Genomic DNA, 24,840 nt, shown 5'->3' with positions numbered 1-24,840 from the left:
ATACTACAGTGCTGTATACTACACTACTTAATAGTACACTTTATAATACTACATTACTTTATACTACACTATTCGCTGTACTTGACTCCCGTGTAGTACAGTACACTATGCTACTTTATGCTGTACGAGACTGCCCTAAAATACCCTACACTATGCAATACTACCCTATACTATACTACAGTGCAGCACACTATACTATACTACTTTATACTACACTACTTTATACTGTACTTGACTCACCTGTACTAGAGTACAGTACACTACACTATACAATACTACATTACTTTATACAACACTATGTTCTGTACTTGACTGCTCTAAACTACACTATACTATACTACGGTACAGTACACTACACTACTTTATACTACACTATACAATAGTACACTACTTTATATTACACTACATGCTGTACTTGACAGCCTAAACTTCACTACACTATACTATACTACGATACAGTACACTATAGTATACTACTTTATACAACACTACATGCTGTACTTCACTGCCCTAAACTACACTACACTATGCAAAACAATACTATCGGACAGTATACAATACTCATTTATACTACACTATACTAAATTACACTATGCAATACTACACTATACTAAACTGCACTGCTTTATACTACACTATACTAAACTACACTACTTTATACTACACTGCAATACTACACTATACTAAACTACACTATGCAATACTACACTAATTTATACTACACTATACTAAACTACACTATGCAATACTACACTACTTTATAATACACTATGCAATAATACACTACTTTATACTACACTATACTAAACTACACTATGCAATACTACACTACTTTATAATACACTATGCAATACTACACTACTTTATACTACACTATACTAAACTACACTACGTTATACTACATTATGCAATACTACACTATTTTATGCTACACTATACTATGCAATACTACGCTATACTAAAATGCACTATGCAATACTACACTACTTTATACTACACTATACTAAACTACACTACGTTATACTACATTATGCAATACTACACTATTTTATGCTACACTATACTAAACTACACTACTTTATACTAAACTACACTATGCAATACTACGCTATACTAAACTGCACTATGCAATACTACACTACTTTATACTACACTATACTAAACTACACTTCTTTATACTACACTACTTTATACTACACTATACTAAACTACACTATGCAATTCTACACTACTTTATACTACACTATGCAATACTACACTACTTTATGCTACACTATACTAAACTACACTACTTTATACTAAAGTACACTATGCAATACAACGCTATACTATCGTACCCTATACTAATTTATACTACACAATGCAATACTACACTATATGCCACACTATACTAAACTACACTACTTTATACTACACCACTTTATACTACACTATACTAAACTACACTATGCAATACTACACTATACTATTGTACAGTGCACTATACTATACTAATTTATACTACACTACATGCTGTACTTGAGTGCCTTTAACCAGACTACAGTACTCTGCACGACACTAAGTTACAAACCCCGTTTCCATATGAGCTGGGAAATTGTGTTAGATGTAAATATAAACGGAATACAATGATGTGCAAATCCTTTTCAACCCATATTCAATTGAATGCACTACAAAGACAAGATATTTGATGTTCAAACTCATAAACTTTATTTTTATTTTTGCAAATAATAATTAACTTAGAATTTCATGGCTGCAACACGTGCCAAAGTAGTTGGGAAAGGGCATGTTCACCACTGTGTTACATGGCCTTTCCTTTTAACAACACTCAGTAAACGTTTGGGAACTGAGGAGACACATTTTTTAAGCTTCTCAGGTGGAATTCTTTCCCATTCTTGCTTGATGTACAGCTTAAGTTGTTCAACAGTCCGGGGGTCTCCGTTGTGGTATTTTAGGCTTCATAATGCGCCACACATTTTCAATGGGAGACAGGTCTGGACTACAGGCAGGCCAGTCTAGTACCCGCACTCTTTTACTATGAAGCCACGTTGATGTAACACGTGGCTTGGCATTGTCTTGCTGAAATAAGCAGGGGCGTCCATGGTAACGTTGCTTGGATGGCAACATATGTTGCTCCAAAACCTGTATGTACCTTTCATCATTAATGGCGCCTTCACAGATGTGTAAGTTACCCATGTCTTGGGCACTAATACACCCCCATACCATCACAGATGCTGGCTTTTCAACTTTGCGCCTATAACAATCCGGATGGTTCTTTTCCTCTTTTGTCCGGAGGACACGACGTCCACAGTTTCCAAAAACAATTTGAAATGTGGACTCGTCAGACCACAGAACACTTTTCCACTTTGTATCAGTCCATCTTAGATGAGCTCAGGCCCAGCGAAGCCGACGGCGTTTCTGGGTGTTGTTGATAAACGCTTTTCGCCTTGCATAGGAGAGTTTTAACTTGCACTTACAAATGTAGCGACCAACTGTAGTTACTGACAGTGGGTTTATGAAGTGTTCCTGAGCCCATGTGGTGATATCCTTTACACACTGATGTTGCTTGTTGATGCAGTGCAGCCTGAGGGATCAAAGGTCACGGGCTTAGCTGCTTACGTGCAGTGATTTCTCCAGATTCTCTGAACCCTTTGATGATATTACGGACCGTAGATGGTGAAATCCCTAAATTCCTTGCAATAGCTGGTTGAGAAAGGTTTTTCTTAAACTGTTCAACAATTTGCTCACGCATTTGTTGACAAAGTGGTGACCCTCGCCCCATCCTTGTTTGTGAATGACTGAGCATTTCATGGAATCTACTTTTATACCCAATCATGGCACCCACCTGTTCCCAATTTGCCTGCATGTTCACCTGTGGGATGTTCCAAATAAGTGTTTGATGAGCATTCCTCAACTTTATCAGTATTTATTGCCACCTTTCCCAACTTCTTTGTCACGTGTTGCTGGCATCAAATTCTAAAGTTAATGATTATTTGCAAAAAAAAAAGATGTTTATCAGTTTGAACATCAAATATGTTGTCTTTGTAGCATATTCAACTGAATATGGGTTGAAAATGATTTGCAAATCATTGTATTCCGTTTATATTTACATCTAACACAATTTCCCAACTCATATGGAAACGGGGTTTGTACATTATACTGCAATATATTACTACTGTATACTCATACTACGCACACTTTGAATTGTACTAAATATTCTATAGTTTCATGACATTTTAGTCAAGTAGAAATTGTTACTCGTCTAGGGGGCGTGGCTACCAGCACTGGGCGGAGCAACCAGCCACACCTGAATGAGTGAAGCAATCGGGCTCCCTCTGAAGCGCCTTTTGTGGTTTGGTGCTTTGTTTCGTTTTGTACGCCGAAGCGTCTGCACCACCGCCTCCTTCCCCCAGGGGGTGCTGCACGTACCGTACACCCAGGACACCACCATGCACTCCCAGAAGGCCTGCCACAGCAGCGTCATGCCGCTCGCCGAGTAGTAGTCGAACAGCTGGAAGACGTACATTCCTCCCTGAAAGCGACAAGGTTTGATTCCCGCTGCACAGGCGAGGGCGTGGTGCGCGCCTGGCTCACCTGCGTCACCATGGAGAGGTCGATGATGAAGCACAGCAGACAGCAGAGGGCCACGGCGATCTCCCTCTTGTAGCGATGCTCGTATTTGCCCGGGAAAAGATCCAGAATTCCCGTCACGAAACCTTCCACGCCGACAAACTGGGCGTGCACACACGGGACACGCGTGACCCGTCTGACACGCTAACAATGACGTGTAAACCGTTAGCATGATGCTAAGCTAAGCGTGTCACCTGACTGTCCAGGCCCAGCAGCAGCAGCATGAAGAAGAAAAGGCCCGCCCACAATGGCGCCACCGGCATCAGACTGACCGCCTTCGGGTACGCGATGAACGCCAGACCTGGACCTGGTGCACACACACACACACACACACACGCGCGTCATGTGACTCAGGCAAAGTGGGCGGGGCTACAACTATGACTCGGGGTGCACACAAAAAAGCGATTCACAACCGATTTGCGTCTCCAGATTGTCCCGATTCTAAACCTATTCATCATTTTCAAAAATCTATTAAAATTAGTATTTTATTTAATAAAAATCTATTGTTAAAAATAGGTTTTTAGGCCATCTCCAAGCAACCAGAAGGAGTTTTTCTAACGTGTAACCTGTTTGAAAAGTGTCATTATAATTATTATACCAAATAATACATTGAGAGAATCGGTTTGAATCAAGAATCAATTCTGAGTTGAATCCTCATCCCAGGAATCGGAATGAAATGGAATTGTCAGATGCCCAAATATTCACACTCCTAACTATTATTAATAGTACTACTACTACTACTATTACTACTACTAGTACTATTCCTACTACTAGTACTATTACGACTCCTACTACTATTACTATTACTACTACTACTAGTAGTACTTACGATTGCACAAAAAAGCGATTCACATCCAAATCGCGATTCTTATTTATCTTGATTCTAAAACTATTAATTATTTTCAAAGATCAAGTAAAAAAAAATTATATATTTTAATGTATGTATATATATATATTATATGTTATTATATTATATGTGTATTAACTGTATATATATAAAATGTATGTGTGTGTGTGTGTATATATGTAGGTATGTATGTAGGTATATATGTATGTATGTAGGTGTATATATGTACGTATATATACATATGTATGTATGTATATATACGTATATATGTATGTATATATATGTTCATATGTATGTGTGTGTATGTATATATAGGTATATACTGTATATATATATATAGAGGTTATATATATATATGTATGTATGTATATATAGGTGTATATATGTACGTATGTATATATGTTCATATGTATGTGTGTATACACATATATATATTAACAGTATATATACATACGTATATATGTATGCATACATGTATGTGTATATACAGGTATATTTGTATGTATATATATGTTCATATGTATGTATACATGTATGTGTATATATGTATGTACATATGTGTATGTATGTATACATGTATATATACATTTATATATGTATATATATATATATATTTATACAGATTGTGTATTTATATATATATGTTTATATAGTTGTATATACATATACAAATTTTTATTTTATTTTTATTTTTTTCTAACTTGTAACCTGTTTTGAAAAAGTTTAATTATAATTATTCTAACAAATAATACATTGAGAGATTCGGTTTGAATCAAGACTTGATTCTGAATCAAATCGTCACAGAAGTGTGAATCTCCTAAAGAATCTGATTCCTGGGGTGACTATTCAGTTCATCTGTTGTCCATCATCATCATCATCATCATGATGCCATGGCTTCCTGCAGAGGAGAACGTCGCCATGATGGCCGCTTTTGGCGACACAGCACGCCACTTTCCTTCAAATTAAAAGGCGGCCCAATTTGAGCTCACCTGACTCGGCGACCTGCGAGATGTCCACGCCCTGCTCGGCCGCCATGAACCCCAAGATGGAGAAGACCACGAAGCCGGCGAAGAAGCTTGTGCCGCTGTTGATCAGCGCCAGCACGAAGGCGTCTCTGACGGAGGAGGGGGGGGGGGGGGGGGCAGTGAGTCACATGACCTCTCAGCCGACGTGCGCACTTACTTATAGCAGTCGTTGTTGAAGCGGTTGTAGCTGCCCAGCGCCGTCAGCGCTCCCAGCCCGATGGCGTAGGAGAAGAACACCTGCGTGCCGGCGTCTATCCACACCTGCGGGGTCAGAGGTCACCGTTTACCAACAAGATGGCGCCACCCCCCCCACCCAAACCCCCATCTCACCTGAGCCTCCCCCAGTTTGGACCAATCGGGTTTGACGTAGTACATGATGCCGTCGTAAGCGCCAGGAAGCGTGACGCCACGGACCAGCAGGATTATCAGAACCACGTATGGGAACGTCGCTGTGAAGTACACAATCTGACACACACACACACACACACACACACACACACACACACACACACACACACACACACACACACACACACACACACAGGGATCACATGTCAAATGTTCCAGAAAGGCATGAGAAAATAAAAGATGAGATGAACACTAATAGGAACCTGATATCAACACACACACACACACACACACAAACCGTTTCAAAATAAAAGCGTCTCATACTCCATACAGGAAGTGATTAACCCTTAATCTGACTGATCACATGACCACTTTTTAGAAAAAGCGATTATTACTTGTGTGGCACAACCATCGACAACACACAAGTTGTCTTCGTCAGGACGTTTTCGTTCACCCTGACTGTGTGTGTGTGGGTGTGTTCTTGTATTTCTACCCTTCTTGAGACACCAACAAGGAAAAGTGTCTTCCATATGAGGAGGTGTGAACAAGTTAGGACATAAATCATGGTCCCAATACGGAAAACCATTGCATCTAATAGAGAATGTCTCATTTGCACCCCTGGTGGTGAAATCTATCAAAATGAGGGTGGTCCCGAAAAGGAGGGATTTTTCAAATTGACTGTGTGTCGCTTTTAAAAGTGCTCCCCCTCTGGTCAACATATGAAATAACAAGTGTGTGTAAAAAATGGAAGTGCTCCCCCCTCTGGCCAACATATGTAATAACAAGTGTGTGTAAAAACTAAAAGCTTACCTTTTTTATATTTGCATAGTATGTAAATATTATTCAAATCTTTATACATCTGGAAAGGGTGGTCCTAAAGAGGTAGGCATTTTTCCGAGATCTCAAGAAGGTAACAAATACAAGAATGTGTGTGTGCAGAGTGGAAAATGCGACCCGCTGTTGAACACCATCAGGAGTGTTTGTGTTGATAGTGAAGATCCGTGAGAGTGTGCACACACACACACACACACACACACACACACACACACACACACACACACAAAGGGGTGAGCGATCTCCCTCCCATCGCCATTCAGAAATGACCACGATGACCTCTAGCCCAAATGTGTGATGTCATCTGTGATGGTCACATGACCTCTGTAACAACACACACACATACACACACGCGCGTGCTGCATCTCTCAGTCACGTCCTACTGCAGAATAAGTGACCCCTCCCCCCCTCCATCAAGGACCAATCACTGCCTCGCTGTACGGCTGCATCGCCATGGCAACGCTTAGTCTGCCACGTGACTTTGCGACTCGACTGTGTGTGCACGCACACACACAGCTTTAAAGAGTCGTACGCTCATGTTAGCTTTAGCTTGTTTGCATTGACAGCTGACGGGTGACCTTTGACCTTTGGCTGTGCGCTGAGCACACTATGAGGACACTTTGACCTGGTCAGTGTCACATGACCTCATGTGGGGGAGGAAGAGTTGTTGTTAGCATGTTAACGTTCTGTTGTTAGCGTGTTGTTATTAGCATGTTAACGTTCTGTTAGCATGTTGTTTTTAGCGTGTTGTAGTTAGCACGTTGTTTTTAGCATTGTGTTTGCGTGTTGTTTGTTAGCATGTTGTGTTAGCGTGTTGTTGTCAGCGTTCTGCTCTTAGCCGGTTCTTGTTAGCGTGTTGTAGTTAGCAAGTGGGTGCTCGCGTGTTGTTCTTAACGTTCTGTTTGCATGTTCGTGTTGTTGTTAGCATTCTGTTGTTAGCATGCTGTTTGTGTGTTAGTGTTTCGTGTTGTTGATAGCGTGATGTTCTGTTGTTAGCATGTTGTTGTTAGCGTGTTGTTGCTAACATTCTGTTGTTATCATCTTGTTGTTAGCATGTTGTTGTCAGAGTTCTGTTGTAGGCATGTTGCTGTTTGTGTGTTGTTGTTTGCGTGTTGTAGTTAGCTTGTTGTTGTCAATATGTTGTTAGTGTGTTATTTTTAGCGTGTTGTTGTCAACATTCTGTTATAATCTTTTTGTTAGTATGTTGTTGTCAGAGTTCTGTTGTTAGCATGTTGGTGTTTGTGTGTTGTTTTTATCGTGTTGTAGTTAGAATGTTGTTAATATGTTGTTAGTGTGTTATTGTTAGCATGTTTTTGTGAGCGTTCTGTTGTCAGTGTATGTTGTCAACATGTTGTGAGCGCATTGATGTTAGCCTGTTGTTGTTAACATGTTGTTTGTGTGTTGTTGCTAACATTCTGTTGTTATCATCTTGTTGTTAGCATGTTGTTGTCAGAGTTCTGTTGTATCCATGTTTGTCTTTGTGTGTTGTTGTTTGCGTGTTGTAGTTAGCATGTTGTTGTTAATATGTTGTTAGCGTGTTACTGTTAGTGTGTTGTTGTCAACATTCTGTTGTTATCATCTTGTTAGCATGTTGTTGTCAGAGTTCTGTTGTACGCATGTTGTGTTTGTGTGTAGTTGTTTGCGTGTTGTAGTTAGCATGTTGTTGTTAATAAGTTCCTTAAAAAGGTAGAAAAGCGCTATACAAGTACAACCCATTTACCATTTAATATGTTGTTAGCGTGTTATTGTTAGCGTGTTGTTGTCAACATTCTGTTATCATCTTTTTGTTAACATGTTGTTGTCAGAGTTCTGTTGTTAGCATGTTGGTGTTTGTGTGTTGTTTTTTTCGTGTTGTAGTTAGCATGTTGTTGTTAATATGTTGTTAGCGTGTTATTGTTAGCATGTTGTCGTCAGTGTTCTGTTGTCAGTGTATGTTGTCAACATGTTGTGAGCGCATTGTTGTTAGTCTGTTGTTGTTAACATGTTGCTGTTTGTGTGTTGTTAGCATGTTGTTGTTAACGTGTTGTAGTTAGCAGGCTGTTGTTAGTGTCTTGTTGTTTGTTTGTTGTTGTTAGCGTGTGGTTGTTAGCATAGCATGTTACCTTTCCCGTAGATTTGACGCCTTTCCACACACAGAAGTAGATGAGCAACCAGACGGCCATCAGACACAACAGCAGCTCCCAGTTGATTTCCCCCGGGTCATCTAAGCCCGACGAGATTTTCAGAACCTTGTTCCTGCGCGCGCACACACACGCACACACACACACACACACACACATACACACATAGCGTTAGTTATCTTAGTTTAGCATTTGGCTAATCTAAAAGAGATAATAACAGATAAATGTTTCTTATGAGGACTAGGGTTGCCAACTCCCTAAAAGGGACACCTTGCAGGGCTGCTCCACCTTCTGTCTTTTCTGCTGTGAGGAAGAAGATGTGTAATATCCACAAAGGTAGGATGAGGCAACTGGACTATTCTTGTTTGTGGAAGATGTTTCACATTCATGGGGAGACAGGGGGACGGCGTGGTGAAGTTGGTAGAGTGGCCGTGCCAGCAATCGGAGGGTTGCTGGTTACTGGGGTTCAATCCCCACCTTCTACCATCCTAGTCACGTCCGTTGTGTCTTTGGGCAAGACACTTCACCCTTGCTCCTGATGGGTGCTGGTAGCGCCTTGCATGGCAGCTCCCTCCATCAGTGTGTGAATGTGTGTGTGAATGGGTGAATGTGGAAATACTGTCAAAGCGCTTTGAGTACCTTGAAGGTAGAAAAGCGCTATACAAGTACAACCCATTTATCATTTATTTATTTATCATTCAACTTTTGTGCATGTAATCACTGATGATGACAATCTACACTCATCTCTGTCATGTTGGACTACAACATTAGTGAGTTAGTAGTAAACATGAAGTACAACATGTAGTAGCACATTTAGTACAACATGTAGTATGTCCAGCATGTAGTAGGACATATAGTAAAATATGTAGTATAACATGTCGTAGTACAACATGCAGTACAACATGTCGTACATGTCCTACTACATGTACTAAACGTCCTACTACATGTTGTATTACTACATGTTGTACTACATGTTGTACTACATGTTGTACGAGATGTCCAACTACAGGTGTACTACATGTAGTAGGACATTTAGTACAACATGTAGTAATACAACATGTAGTAGGACATTTAGTACAACATGTAGTAATACAACATGTAGTAGCACATTTAGTACAACACGCAGTAGGATATTTAGTACAACATGTAGTAATACAACATGTAGTAGGACATTTAGTACAACACGCAGTAGGATATTTAGTACAACATGTAGTAGGACATGTAATAGTACATGTCCTACTACATGTCCTACTATTTGTCCTACTACGTGTCCTACTACATGTCCTACTACACGTCCTACTACATGTCCTACTACGTGTCCTACTACACGTCCTACTACATTTCCTACTATGTGTCCTACTACGTGTCCTACTACATGTCCTACTACACGTCCTACTACATGTCCTACTACACGTCCTACTACATGTCCTACTACATGTCCTACTACACGTCCTACTACATGTCCTACTACGTGTCCTACTACACGTCCTACTACATTTCCTACTATGTGTCCTACTACGTGTCCTACTACGTGTCCTACTACATGTCCTACTATGTGTCCTACTACATGTCCTACTATGTGTCCTATTACGTGTCTTACTACATGTCCTACTACATGTTCTACTATATGTCCGACTACCAGTGATGTGCAGTCAGGGGAGGCAGGTGAGGCGGGGCCTCACGTGCCATCATGGAAAGAAAAAAAATGTAAAAAAAAAAAAAAAAAATTAAATTGTTATACAGTATGTATCCAGTGATTATACTATTAAGTTATTTTCCATTTAACTTCACCAGTTTTAGATTATTTTTATTCAAAATCGCTGAATTTTCACATTTGCCGTTCAAATACTGAGAAGAGACTTGCGGTGAGTCACCAGCCAGTTGAGGCACGTCACTGAGTTGAGCCTCACCATGGATTGCGCAATGACTCGGCTAACTGCTGGCCTGCTGTGCAGTGAGACCGTATTGCTATATGAATTATATTGTACATTTCCATAGTTTAGTTAGCTGAGGTATATAATGTACAGTGTATTTTGTCAAAAACTGTATGTGTGTAACGTATTTCTTGTGCTGAGCAATCATAAAACGGCTGCAAAAGACGCACTGTGTGAGGCTCGCAGTAATCCAGCCTCCTGGTGGGAGAGGGTGGTAGTGATCCCAGAGATCATTCTTGCGACTACTCGGCTGCAGAAGAAGTGACAACAAGCAGCAATAGTTAGCGATCGTTTATTTTTTCCTCTTGCCTGGACTATTAACATGGAGGATTACATATCTAAAATAAAACAGTCTTCTAAACGACTTTCAATCGAAGCAGGAGGTAATAATTAAAGGAAGATCTCCATCGAGACAGAGAGACTTTTAAAACTGAAGAAAGATAAGGAAGACTTCTATAAACAAGTTATCGATGCTTTTGTTCAAAATGAGCTACGCATGGACTTCATTTATAAGTAAAGGTAAGACCATAATAACGTTTTTTTTAATCAAATGTGCTTTTTTGTGTGCTACAGTTTGTATGTGTAAAATTAAAGTTAAGTTAAAGTACCAATGATTGTCACACACACTAGGTGTGGTGAAATTTGTCCTCTGCATTTGACCCATCCCCTTGCTCACCCCCTGGGAGGTGAGGGGAGCAGTGGGCAGCAGCGGCGCCGCGCCCGGGAATCATTTTTGGTGATTTAACCCCCAATTCCAACCCTTGATGCTGAGTGCCAAGCAGGGAAGAATGCTGGTATGAGCTTTTAAACATAACCCGTTAACTGCTGCCAATCAAATGGTGAATAAGATACTCTTTAGGGTTCATATGTTTGTAAATCTGACTGTCATGAAGTCAGTGCCTCACCAGCCATGAACCTCACCGCACGTCACCGACTACGTGTCCTACTACATGTCCTATTACGTGTCATACTACATATACCACTACATGTTCTACTACATGTCCTACTTATGTCGTACCACCTGTCCTACTACATGTTCTACTATATGTCCTACTACGTGTCCTACTACATGTCCCACTACGTATCATACTACATGTCCTACTACATGGTCTACTATATGTCCTACTACATGTCCTACTACATGTCCCACTAAGTGTCATACTACATGTACTACTACATGTACTACTACATGTCCTACTACGTGTCCTACTATACGTCCTACTACTTGTCATACTACATGTCCTACTGCGTGTCCTACTACACGTTCTACTACATGTCATACTATGTGTCCTACTACGTGTCCTACTACATGTCCTACTACATGTCCTACTACGTGTCCTACTACACGTCCTACTACATGTCATACTACATGTCCTACTACATGTCCTACTGCGTGTCTTACTACACATCCTACTACATGTCCTACTACACGTCCTACTACACGTCCTACTACACGTCCTACTACGTGTCCTACAACACGTCCTACTATACGTCCTACTACATGTCCTACTACGTGTCCTACTACACGTCCTACTACATTTCTTACTACGTGTCCTACTACACGTCCTACTACATGTCATACTACATGTCCTACTACCTGTCCTATTATGTGTCCCACTACGTGTCCTACTACAAGTCCTACTACATGTCCTACTACACGTCCTACTACATGTCCTACTACACGTCCTACTACATGTCATAGTACATGTCCTACTACGTGTCCTACTACACGTCCTACTACGTTTCCTACTACATGGTCTTCTATATGTCCTACTTATGTCCTACTACATGTCCCACTAAGTGTCATACTACATGTACTACTACATGTCCTACTACGTGTCCTACTACACGTCCTACTACATGTCCTACTACATGTCCTACTACACGTCTTACGACACGTCCTACTACTTGTCATACTACATGTCCTACTGCGTGTCCTACTACACGTTCTACTACATGTCATACTATGTGTCCTACTACGTGTCTTACTATGTGTCCTACTACATGTCCTACTACGTGTCCTACTACACGTCCTACTACATGTCATACTACATGTCCTAATGCGTGTCTTACTACACGTCCTACTACATGTCCTACTCTGTGTCCTACTACACGTTCTACTACATTTCCTACTATGTGTCCTACTACACGTCCTACTACATGTCATACTACATGTCCTACTACCTGTCCTATTATGTGTCCCACTACGTGTCCTACTACACGTCCTACTACATGTCCTACTACACGTCCTACTACATGTCATAGTACATGTCCTACTACGTGTCCTACTCCACGTCCTACTACATGTCATACTACATGTCCTACTACCTGTCCTATTATGTGTCCCACTATGTGTCCTACTACGTGTCCTACTGCAAGACCGCACGAGCAGAACTCACTCCCAGAACTCGATGATGGGGGATCTGGCGTGGGCGAGGTCGGCGCAGGTCAGGTTGCCGTTGGCGAGGAGGGCGTGTGTGCGGTTGTCGGTGGCGTTGTTGCAGTAATGGAGGCTGAAGGCTTCCATGCAGGAGTTGGTGTTCCAGGCGTGGTCACAGGTGGACCAGGGCAGCTGGGTGCTGAAGGACTGGATGAGGTAGTAGAATGCCCACGCCAGCACCATGATGTAATACGTGTTGCAGAAGAAGACGATCACCATCGACGCGTAGCCCAGTCCTGCGTGCACACGCCACAATTCAACTCCCTGATGGCGCCATGCGGACAGGAAGTCCCTGGGGGCGTGGCCTACCTTTGAAGAGCGGCGCAATGTTCCACACGTTGATGCTTCCCGCCTTCATGAACTGACCCAGAGAGATTTCCAGGAAGAAGATGGGGACTCCGCCCACAAAGACGATCAGCAGGTACGGGATGAGGAAGACGCCTTGATGACAGGAAGTCTTCATCAGTGACCTCGTTAATGTAATAATTAACGCAGCAGCACTTTGAAGGGCCAATATAACACATCATAACTTTATACCACGTGTGATCATAAACCTTGACCTGAACTGACTCTTATTGTGTTGAATCCCTATTGAGACTAAGCGCTTTATTTTGTAGGTTTCACTTGAATCATACTTCAAATTATGTTCGCCATTCTCCTCATTTCAAGTCATAGCTCGCATGAAGGAAATTCATGACAGAACTGCGCTACCTCGCTAGGTGGCAGCATGCTAACTGTTAGCATGTTAGCAGTCTCCATATTAGATAGTTTACCTTAGGGGTGTCCAAACTGCGGCCCGCAAGACGTCCCCAGTTTAATTTGAATAACATTACATTCTGATCACCGCAAACAGACCACCATGTTGCGGATAACAACAGTGTTGCTCAGCAGTGACCCTGAGCTTTTATTTTGAAATTGCATAGCTTTATTTATGTGACCTAATCCAAACAACCTTTCCCACTCATGGTACAAATAAACTATAATCCACACAATAATTCAACACAACATGCTCACTGAACTATGTCAACATTATAAAAAAATGTCCAAGCCCCATACATAATTAAAAATGACACCCATTTAAATCCACTACAATGCATGATGGGCAATATGCAAACACTCTCTTTCCACACTTTGCCTAGTTTGACGCATTTTAGCTGCTTGACATTTTTGATTGATCACAAAACTTTTCGCAGGTCGTCACGTACGTTAACAAGGTAGGAGTCGAACGTTCACATACTCTTAATATTCAATGTTTTATCGTTTCTACTTTATATTGTAGGGGTTGTTGATAACAGTTATGTGTTGTTGTTCAGTCCGTTAGCTTGCGCGCTTACATCAATGCAAACTGATCGTTTCCTGACATTATTGCAAATCCTTCTTTCATTATTTTTGTACAAGTGATTGTTGTTACGTCACAATCAACGCTCTGCGGTGTGGCAAAAAAATAAAAAAGCGTTGTTACGTGTGTATTTGTGTGTGTGTGTCTATGTGTAAGTGTGTGTGATTACCCTCGAAAATAGGGCTTTACTGCAGGTTGTACTGTGCATTTTATAATCTATATCAGTGGTCCCCAACCTTTTTGTAGCTACGTACGCGGGGGGGGTAGGGGGAGAATTTTTTTTTTTTTTTTCATAAAGAAATACAATCAGGTGTGCTTACGGAATGTATACCTGCAGACTGTATTGATCTATGTAGATATATAATGTATATATTGTGTTTTTTATGTTGATTTAATAAAAATAATTTTTTTTTAATAAAAAATGTTTTTATTTTATTTTTTTTATTTCTTGTTCGGCCCGGTACCAATCGGTACCGGGTGGTTGGGGACCACTGATCTATATGACTACAGTAACTTCAGAACTGTATAAATATATATACTGTACATACATTGTATGTATATGTATATATATACATATATACGCATATATATGTATATACATATATTTACATTTATCTACCCATATATTTACTAGTATTTATGTATGTATATATATATGTATATAACATTAGAGTAATATAATATGTATATATGTACAAATACATATTTATATGCTATAAGCACGGTGGAAGAGGGGTTAGTGCGTCTGCCTCACAATACGAAGGTCCTGAGTAGTCCTGAGTTCAATCCCGGGCTCGGGATCTTTCTGTGTGGAGTTTGCATGTTCTCCCCGTGACTGCGTGGGTTCCCTCCGGGTACTCCGGCTTCCTCCCACCTCCAAAAACATGCACCTGGGAATAGGTTGATTGGCAACACTAAATTGGCCCTAGTGTGTGAATGTGAGTGTGAATGTTGTCTGTCTATCTGTGTTGGCCCTGCGATGAGGTGGAGACTTGTCCAGGGTGTACACCGCCTTCCGCCCGATTGTAGCTGAGTTAGGCTCCAGCGCCCCCGCGACCCGAAGGGAATAAGCGGTAGAAAATGGATGGATGGATGGATGCTATGTACAGTAGTGGTCAAAAGTCTACATACACTTGTAAAGAACATAATGTCATGGCGGTCTTGAGTTTCCAATAATTTCTACAACTCTTATTTTTTTGTGATAGAGTGATTGGAGCACAAACTTGTTGGTCACAAAAAACATTCATGAAGTTTGCTTCTTTTATGAATTTATTATGAGTGTACTGAAAATGTGACCAAATCTGCTGGGTCAAAAGTATACATACAGCAATGTTAATATTTGCTTACATGTCCCTTGGCAAGTTTCACTGCAATAAGGCGCTTTTGGTAGCCATCCACATGCTTCGGGTTGAATTTTTGACCACTCCTCTTGACAAAATTGGTGCAGTTCAGCTAAATTTGTTGGTTTTCTGACATGGACTTGTTTCTTCAGCATTGTCCACACATTGTCAGGACTTTGGGAAGGCCATTCTAAAACCTTAATTCTAGCCTCATTTAGCCATTCCACTACCACTTTTGACGTGTGTTTGGGGTCATTGTCCTGTTGGAACATCCAACTGCGCCCAAGACCCAACCTTCGGGCTGATGATTTTAGGTTGTCCTGAAGAATTTGGAGGTAATCCTCCTTTTTCATTGTCCCATTTACTCTCTGTAAAGCACCAGTTCCATTGGCAGCAAAACAGGCCCATAGCATAATACTACTACCACCATGCTTGACGGTAGGTATGGTGTTCCTTGGATTAAAGGCCTCACCTTTTCTCCTCCAAACATATTGCTGGGTATTGTGGCCAAATAGCTCAATTTTTCTAGCCCAATGTGGCCCCCAAGTCAAAAAGTTTGGATGCCCCTGGTTTATGTTGCCATGGCATGATGCAGATCACTGAGGATCTGCCTTTTTGCTACTATTGTAGCTATCTTTAGCATATGGCTCATCACATTGAGATTTAGCACTTTAGCGACTGTCTCTTAAAGCAGGAAGTAAGCGTTTTTGTTTCATTTTCTGTTTTTTCCATTGTACATTTCTGCGGGAATTTTCCTCGTCACATAAATAAATATCAGCAGATATGCTGACGTCCAATAAAAACTCCACTTGGAAAAATCCTCTCGCGTTCTAAAATACTTACTTGACTCATCATTTGTGTCTCTTTTTACGACAAACGGAACAGCTGAACATGTTTTACTGCGCCTGTTATTATTAAACGTGGACTAAATCTAAATCTAGAACAGCGTGCTTTTCCTAGTGGGAGTCTCGCCTCCTTGCACATGCACGTGATTAGCCCAAGGCGGAAAGTGACACGTTAGCACGCTAAACTGCGGCGCTACAGTTAGCGAGCTAATCTGGCTAATCCGAGCGAAATCAGCATGCTAACTGAAGAAGGAGGAGGAGGAGAAGAAGAAGAAGGAGGAGGAGTAAGAGAAGGAGAGGAAGAAAAAAGAGAACAATGAGAATAAGGACGACGAGAAGAAGAAGGAGGGGGAGAAGAAAGAGGAGAAGAAGAAGGAAGAGTTGAAGAAGGAGGAGGAGAAGGTGAAGAAAAAGAAGGAGGAGGACTAGGTGGAGAAGGACTAGGTGGAGGAGGAAAATGAAAAGAGGAAGAAGGAGAAGAGGAGGAGGAGTAAGAGGAGGAAAAGTAAAACGAGAAGAAGAAAACTGAGAAGAACGAGAAGGAGGAGAAGAAGAAGAAGCAGGAGGACAAGGTGGAGGAGGACAAGGAGAAGAAGAAGGAGGAGAAGAAGAAGTAGGGGGAGAAGAAGAAGTCGGGGGAGAAGAAGGAGAAGGACAAGAAGAAGAAAAGAGGAGAAGAAGAAGGTGGTTGAGGAGGGGGTGAAGGAGGAAAAGAAAAAGAAGAAGGAGGAGAAGAAGAAGAAGAAGAAGGAAGAGAAGAAGGAGGATGAGGTGGAGGAGGAAAAGGGGAAGAAGGAGAAGAAGAAGGAGGAGGAGGAGGAAAAGGAGAACGAGAAAAAGGAGGAGAAGAAGAAGGAAAGGGAAAACGAGAAGGAAAAGAAGAAGGAGGAGGAGGAAAAGGAGAAGGAAAATAAGGAGAAGAAAGAGGAGGAGAAGAAGGAGAAGGAAGAGAAGAAGGAGGAGGAGGAGAAGAAGAAGGAGGAGGAAAAGGAGAACGAGAAGGAGGAGGAGAAGGAAAAGGAGAACGAGAAGAAGAAGGAGAAGAAGAAGAAAAAGAAGAAGGAGGAAGAAGAAGAAGAAGAAAGAGGAGGAGAAGAAGGAGAAGGAAGAGAAGAAGGAGGAGAAGAAGAAGAAGGATGAAAAGGAGAATAAGAAGAAGGAGGAGAAGAAGGAAAAGGAGAACAAGAAGAAGGAGGAGAAGGAGGAGGAAGAAGAAAGAGGAGAAAGAAAAGGAGAAAAAGAAGAAGGAGGAGGAGAAGAAGAAGAAAGAGGAGGAGAAGAAGGAGAAGAAAGAGAAGGAGGAGGAGGAGGAGAAGAAGAAGGGGGAGGAAAGGAGAATGACAAGAAGGTGAAGAAGAAGGAAAAGGAGAAGAAGAAGGAGGAGGAGAAGAAGAAGAAGAAGGAGGAGGAGGAAAAGGAGAAGAAGAAGAAGGAAGAGGAGAAGAAGAAGAAGATAAGGAGGAAGAAGAAAGAGGAGGAGAAGGAGGAGAAGGAAGAGAAGGAGGAGAAAAAGGAGGAGGAAAAGAAAAGCGAGAAGAAGGAGGAGAAGGAAAAGAAGGAGGATGAGAAGAAGACAAGGGACAAGAAGAAAGAGGAGGAAAAGGAAGAGAAGAAGGAGGAGGAGAAGAAGGAGGACAAGAAGAAGGAAAAGGAGAACGAGAAGAAGGAGGAGAAGAATAAGGAGGAGGAGGAGGTGGAGGAGGAGGAAAAGCAGAAGAAGAAGAAGAAGAAGAAGGAGGAGAAGAGGGAGAAGGAATAGGAAGAGAAGAAGGAGGAAAAGGAAAGCGAGGAGAAGGAGGGGAAGAAGAAGGAAAAGTAGAACGAGACGAAGAAGGAGGAGAAGAAGGAGAAGGACGAGAAGAAGAAGAAGAAGGAAGAGTTGTAAATGACCGCCATAACCACAACACCAGGGGGAGCTACACTAACCACGTTAAACCCAGATTCTAATCTAACAAAGGTCTTAACTCATTCTCTTTCTATGCCACATCAATGTGGAATGCGCTCCCAACAGGTATAAAAGAAAGGGCATCTCTATCCTCCTTCAAAACCGCAATAAAACTACACCTCCAGGCAACTTCAACCCTTAACTAACACCCTCCCCGGATTGTTAATAATCAAATGTAGATACTTTTTCTTATGCCTTCTGACCTCTCTCTCTCTCTCTCTCTCTCTCTATGTCCACTACTTGCTGTACATATCCTACCAAGTCAGACCTACACTGTTTCAATATCCATTTCTCTGTTCTCAATTGTTGAGGACTGATGATAACAACCAAACCTACCCCCCACCGCCCCAACCCCCTCCACACACCGGATTGTAAATAATGTAAATAATTAAATGTATATACTCTGATGATTATCTTGTGTGATGACTGTATTATGATGATAGTATATATCTGATAGTATATATCTGTATCATGAATCAATTTAAGTGGACCCCGACTTAAACAAGTTGAAAAACTTATTCGGGTGTCACCATTTAGTGGTCAATTGTACGGAATATGTACTTCACTGTGCAACCTACTAATAAAAGTCTCAATCAATCCATCAAAAGGAGGAGAAGAAGAAGGAAAAGGAAGAGAAGGATTCGGTTGTAATGACTTGTGTGATGAATTATTGATAATCAGGTCACTCTCGTTATCAACGTTATCACACGCCAACACGTCGATCATTGACAGATTAAACAAACAGACACCTCATGACCTCTGACCTCTACGTGTTGAGGAAAAAAGAAGGCGGGCTGTGGCAGGCAAAGGAGGCAGGGGGGGGGGGGGGGGGTGGAGCCTGGAGGTGTGCCAATAGGATTAAAGGATTATTGTCAACTGGCGCTAAACTCCGCTGCACGAGGCGACCATGATGATGATGATGATGATGATGTCACGCCCCCTGTATCCTTGTGACCTTTGACCCTGGCTAAACCACTTGTTGCCATGGAAATGCGAAGCTAAGCGTCTCCTTAAGATCAGTATGCTTCATGGGGTGGTGGGGTTTATAGGTGGGTCACTATGGCAACCAGACTGATGACTCATCCAAAACACACTCTCTGACCTTGAGAGTGTGTGTCTGTGTGTGTGTGTGTGTGTGTGTGTGTGTAGGATGCAGGGTGAATGGAAAAAAAAGGGTGCTGAAGCGCGTAAACAAAGGTCAAACCAAGATGGCCGCCATTGAAATAAGTGCCCTTCAAAAGTGACTTTCGTGCTAGCCACGCCCACCGGCAGCCTTGCCAGGGCGACGCCGACGCGACTGGGCGAGCGCCTCACTTCCTGTCCGCGCGCGGCGCATGGCGATCTGGCAACGCGGCATCCGGACGCTCGATTAATAATCAAGCGCGAGTAAACATTAGCGAAAGTTACGTGACCACTACTTGTGAAGGTTAGCGAGTGAGTGGGCGGGGCTTGGAGGTGGGCGGTCTTTGTAAAAGCCAACTGGCAGGGTGGGAGGGGTTTGTGAGAGTGGGCGGTCTTGCTAAAAAAGTGACTGAGGAGGGTGGGAGGGGTTTATGTGTTTGGGGGCGGGGCCTGTTCCTACCTCCTCCGTTCTTGTAGCACAGGTAGGGGAACCTCCAGACGTTCCCCAGGCCCACAGCGAAGCCCACGCAGGACATGATGAAGTCCATCTGTCTGGTCCACGTCTCGCGCTCCTGATGCCCCGGCACCGCCCCCACGACCACGCCCCCTTTCTTGCCGTCCGCTGCCATGAGCGGAGCCGGGGGGAGGAGCTGACTCCTTTTGGCCTCCTCCAGGAGGAGCAGAGAGCAGGAGGACGAGGCGGTGGGAGGAGCCTGCTTGTCCATCAATCAAATCAATATTAATGACAGATAAGAAGTAATAAGATGGCTGATGTGGAATGTTCCAAAGCGCGCACACAAACACACACACGTGCACGAGAACGCACTGTCTCAGCTGTCAATCAAAGCACGCGCTGCACTTTTCCTGGCTGGCCGTCCCGTCTCCCCCCCCCCAAAATAAACCAAACAAATGAAGGAAAGCCAAATATAGAAATGAAGATAATGCGCTCCGTCGACGTTCAGAAGCAATCCACAAAACATTTGAATGTCAGCTTGAAGAATCTCATCAGATCCTCGCTGCGGGGCGTCGGGAGGCGGCGGCGGTGGCGGCGGTGGGGTCACCTCCTTCGGAGTCGTCCGGGTGTTCACGGGAGCGCGCGCGTCGCCATCACGCGAGACGAGCAGTCGACGGCACGCGCTTTTAAAAGCGGCTGCCGCTGCGCACGTCACCGCACAAGCCCCGCCCACCACCTGTCGCGCGACGTCACGAGGGGTCTCCCTGGCGCTTCTTCTTGCCCACGGACACGATGAATGAGACTCATGAATATAAATGAGCGCCGAAATTAATGAATGAATCGTTTCAAAAACGTCGTGTTATTTTATATTTACCCTTGTTCATTGTTCATAATATGGTATTCATTAATGTATAGACATGACTAAAACAAAAATAAAGGTTTAAACATCGTAAAAAAATCCATCCTTTTCCTACCGCTTGTCCAGGGGGTGCTTGGAGCCTATCTCAGCTAACTAATGAGGTTTAAAAATGGTCACCTGCTGTAAATAAAACGTATTTGTCTCCCCCTAGTGGACGAAGTGCCACACTACCACCGCCCGGAGCGAGACCGCTTCTGCCTGCCGCTGCTCGGCTCCTCTCCGCTAGCTTAGCTTAGCTTAGCTTAGCCTAGCCTAGCCTAGCCTACTGGCTGCGAGAGCATCATGTCGCAGGCTCTTTCCGAGGAGGAGTTCCATCGTATGCAGGTAGGAAGAAACATGACGGCTGCCGTGTCGCGGCGTGGCACCTCGCGTGGATAGTTGTCACTCACTGCCTCGCCCTAAAGCCGCCGGGTGAATTGTTATTGCCCTTAGCCTACGGACGCTAACCGTTGCCCGCTTGCGTGGGACGTCTGTCCAGTCTTATTTTTGTCACACCTTTTATTATTTACGGTCTTGTTGGAGACGTGACGGTAAGTTTTGGACCGAACCAGCAATATTATTCTGATAAACCAAGGAACCTTGCTGCGTTTATTGCAAATGTTAGCTAGCTTTAGCCTAGCAGTGCTGAGGGTAGTGGACAGGTCACATGACCACACGCTCCAATAACAATAATAATAATAATAATAATGTGCCTGTGGCTCATAATGTCCACGTTGACACCGGAGTCCCCTTAAACAGACTGACACATGCTGAACTGTGTGCGTCATCATACTGTCGTTTAATACACACTCATAATAATGCATACATGGTGTGTTGATGCAGATGAATGGATACAACCAAAATAGCTTGATGGGAAAGCACAGGTGTCAAACTCAAGGCCCGGGGGTCAGATTTAGCCCACCACTTCATTTAATGTGTTCTGCCATATCATTTTATTAGGGGTGTGAATGTTTGGGCTCCTAATGATTTGATTCGATTCAGAATCGAATCTCGGGTTTAACATGATTCTCTTAGTGTATTATTTTGCATAATAATTATAATTAGACTTTTTCAAAACAGGTTACAGGTTAAAAGAACTCCTCCTGGTTGCATAGAGAGAGCCTAAAATGGGGAAATAAAAGACGTTTTTTGTAAATCGATTTAGAATCGGGATGAATAAGAATTGCAATTCAGATTTAAATAAAGAAATGTTGTGCACCCTACATTTTAGGATGTATGCCACATTATTCTACGTGGCACGCCACATCATTTAATGTCTCCCACCATATAGTTTTTATTTGGCCCGCCACATTATTTCATTTAGCCCGTCACGCCATTTTATGTGGCCCGCCACATCATTTTATTGCCTGCAGCCATTTTATGTGTTCTGCCATATCATTTCACCTAATTTAATGTGGCCTGCCACATTATTTTCTGTTGTCAGCCACATTATTTTACCTGCCATGTAACTTATTGTGGCACGCCACATCATTTTATTGTCTGCAGCCATTTTATGTGTTCTGCACTATAATTTTACTTAATTTATCGTGGTCTGCCACATTATTTTATGTTGTCAGCCACAATTTTTTACCTACCATGTAATTTATTGTGGCCCGCCACCACATTTATGTGTTGCACCATTTTATGTAATGTGGCCCACCACATCATTCAACGTCGGCTAACCCATCATTTTAAGTGGCCCGTCTCATTTAATTTTTTTTGGTCCCATTTTATGTGTTCCGCCATATCTTTTTATCTGGCCTGCCATCTCATTTATTGTGGCCCGCCACATCATTTTGTTGTCTGCAGCCATTTTATGTGTTCTGCCATTACATTTCACTTGGCCCGCCATGTAGTTAATAGTGGCCTGCCACATTATTTTATCTTGTCAGCCACATTATTCTACGTCACCCGCAACATAATTTATGTGTTGCGCCATTTTATTTAAGATGGCCCGCCACATCATTTAACGTCGGCCAACACATTATTTTATGTGGCCTGTCTCATTATATTTGGGGCGGTATGGCGTAGTGGGTTGAGCGGCCGTGCCAGAAACCGGAGGGTTGCAGGTTCGCTCCCCGCCTCTTGACATCCAAATCGTTGCCGTTGTGTCCTTGAGCGGAACACTTCACCCTTGCCCCCGGTGCCGCGCACACTGGTGAATGAAAGATAGGTGGTGGGAGGGGCCGTAGGCGCAAAGTGGCAGCCTCGCTTCCGTCGGTCTACCCCAGGGCAGCTGTGGCTACGAATGTAGCTTACCACCACCAGGTGTGAATGAATGATGTGTTCCCACTTCTCTGTGAGCGCTTTGAGTATCTAATAATAGAAAAGCGCGATATAAAATCTAATCCATTATTATTATATTGTTTGGCCACGCCACCTCATCTTATGTGTTCCGCCATATATTTTTATCTAGCCCGCTATATCATTTATGGTGGCCTGCCACATCATTTTGTTGTCTGCAGCCATTTTATGTGTTCCGCCATGTCATTTCAACTTGCCCGCCACGTAATTTATTACGGCCCGCCACATTGTTTTACGTTGTCTGCCACATTATTCTACATGGCCCGCCACATCTATTATGTGGCCCTCCACGCCTTTTTATGTGTTCCGCCACGTTATTGTACGTGGTCCGCCACATCATTGTATGTGGTCCGCCACATCATTTTATCTGGCCCGCCACATTATTTTATGTTGTCTACACATTATTATCTAATGTGGCCCACCACATAATTTATGTAAGGAAGCTATTATACATTTATATTTATATATTCCCCGTTTCATGCAGCCATAATTGCTTTGTGGCCCTCAATAAAAACGAATTTGACACCCGTGTGTGCGCGTGTGTGTGCGTGTGTGTTTGTGTGTGTGTGTTGCACAGGCTCAGCTACTGGAGTTGAGGACACACAACTATCAGCTGTCAGATGACCTGAGGAAGAACTCGGCAGGTAAATAAACGCCATCGGTCTTCTCTTTCATTTTTTACGAGCCGTTTCCAGAAGGGCCTCATTTGAAGCGTGCTCTCGGTGCTGATGCTGTGTCTTTTCAGAGCTGAGCGCCGTGCGTCAGAAGAATGCGGTGCTGGAAAGAGATTTTAGCAAAGCTCAGAAGGTAAAGCATGTTCTCTGTTACCGATGATGGATATTGGGATGATCAGATAAAGTTCACTCGCCTTGTGTCTCCTCAGGCTCTGAGTAAGAGCAAACGAGCTCAGGTGAGTGTTTCACATAAACACCCCCCTCCAGTGGTTAATCAGGCTGACGTGCGCCCCCTGTCTGCAGGAAGTGGAAGCGCTGCTGAGCGAGAACGAGATGCTGCAGGGCAAACTTCACAGCCAGGAAGAAGACTTCCGACTGCAGAACAGCACGCTCATGGCCGAACTCTCCAAGGTACCGCCCACCTGACCATTTTTTGGCAGGGCTGTCCAAAGTGAGGCCCGGAGGCCATTTGCGGCCTGCGGCTTGTTTTTTATTGGCCTGCGACACATTCTAAAGACAAAGTACCGGTAAAACCATCCTGGATAAGAATATTAAACAAAAATACTAGAATACAGATTTTGGAGAAACTGTGTCTGAATGCTTAAATTTGCAAGCTGAACTTGAATGCTAATGTTAGCATGCTAACAGTTAGAATGTGTCAAGTCATATGACAATGAAGCATACGCATGTAAAATTAGCTGAAGAAAGTTAGCATGCTGACAGTTAGCATGTATCAGGTACCAA

General features: G+C 42.8%; 2 protein-coding genes across 6 annotated transcripts in view; one reads left to right on the top strand and one right to left on the bottom strand.

Moving 5' to 3' along the window:
* The window catches only part of slc6a8 (solute carrier family 6 member 8), a 32,429-nt gene extending 11,564 nt beyond the window's left edge, over nt 1-20,865 (bottom strand). Inside the window, exons 1-11 of one of the 3 annotated variants that reach the window (XM_062058200.1) lie at nt 20,828-20,865; nt 20,227-20,479; nt 13,485-13,616; nt 13,135-13,411; nt 8,784-8,916; nt 5,830-5,964; nt 5,657-5,760; nt 5,464-5,588; nt 3,822-3,934; nt 3,592-3,729; nt 3,427-3,529 (exon numbers count right to left, since the gene is read on the bottom strand). In XM_062058200.1, coding sequence (XP_061914184.1) covers nt 3,427-3,529; nt 3,592-3,729; nt 3,822-3,934; nt 5,464-5,588; nt 5,657-5,760; nt 5,830-5,964; nt 8,784-8,916; nt 13,135-13,411; nt 13,485-13,616; nt 20,227-20,395 — 1,429 coding nt within the window. In that variant the 5' untranslated portion in view covers nt 20,396-20,479; nt 20,828-20,865. The other 2 variants (XM_062058190.1, XM_062058183.1) reach the window with 2 other exon arrangements.
* A 409-nt stretch (nt 20,866-21,274) lies between these two features.
* gripap1 (GRIP1 associated protein 1) overlaps nt 21,275-24,840 on the top strand; it is a 39,780-nt gene continuing 36,214 nt past the window's right edge. For all 3 annotated transcript variants that reach the window (XM_062058172.1, XM_062058163.1, XM_062058154.1), the window contains exons 1-5: nt 21,275-21,463; nt 24,000-24,066; nt 24,168-24,229; nt 24,306-24,332; nt 24,400-24,507. In XM_062058172.1, coding sequence (XP_061914156.1) covers nt 21,422-21,463; nt 24,000-24,066; nt 24,168-24,229; nt 24,306-24,332; nt 24,400-24,507 — 306 coding nt within the window. In that variant the 5' untranslated portion in view covers nt 21,275-21,421. The remainder of the gene's footprint in view (nt 21,464-23,999; nt 24,067-24,167; nt 24,230-24,305; nt 24,333-24,399; nt 24,508-24,840) is intronic.

This window comes from Entelurus aequoreus, linkage group LG01, assembly GCF_033978785.1.
Source record: "Entelurus aequoreus isolate RoL-2023_Sb linkage group LG01, RoL_Eaeq_v1.1, whole genome shotgun sequence".
Classification (NCBI taxonomy): domain Eukaryota; kingdom Metazoa; phylum Chordata; class Actinopteri; order Syngnathiformes; family Syngnathidae; genus Entelurus; species Entelurus aequoreus.
Note: the sequence above shows the minus strand (reverse complement) of the source record. Positions and strands in the feature narration are given on the sequence as shown.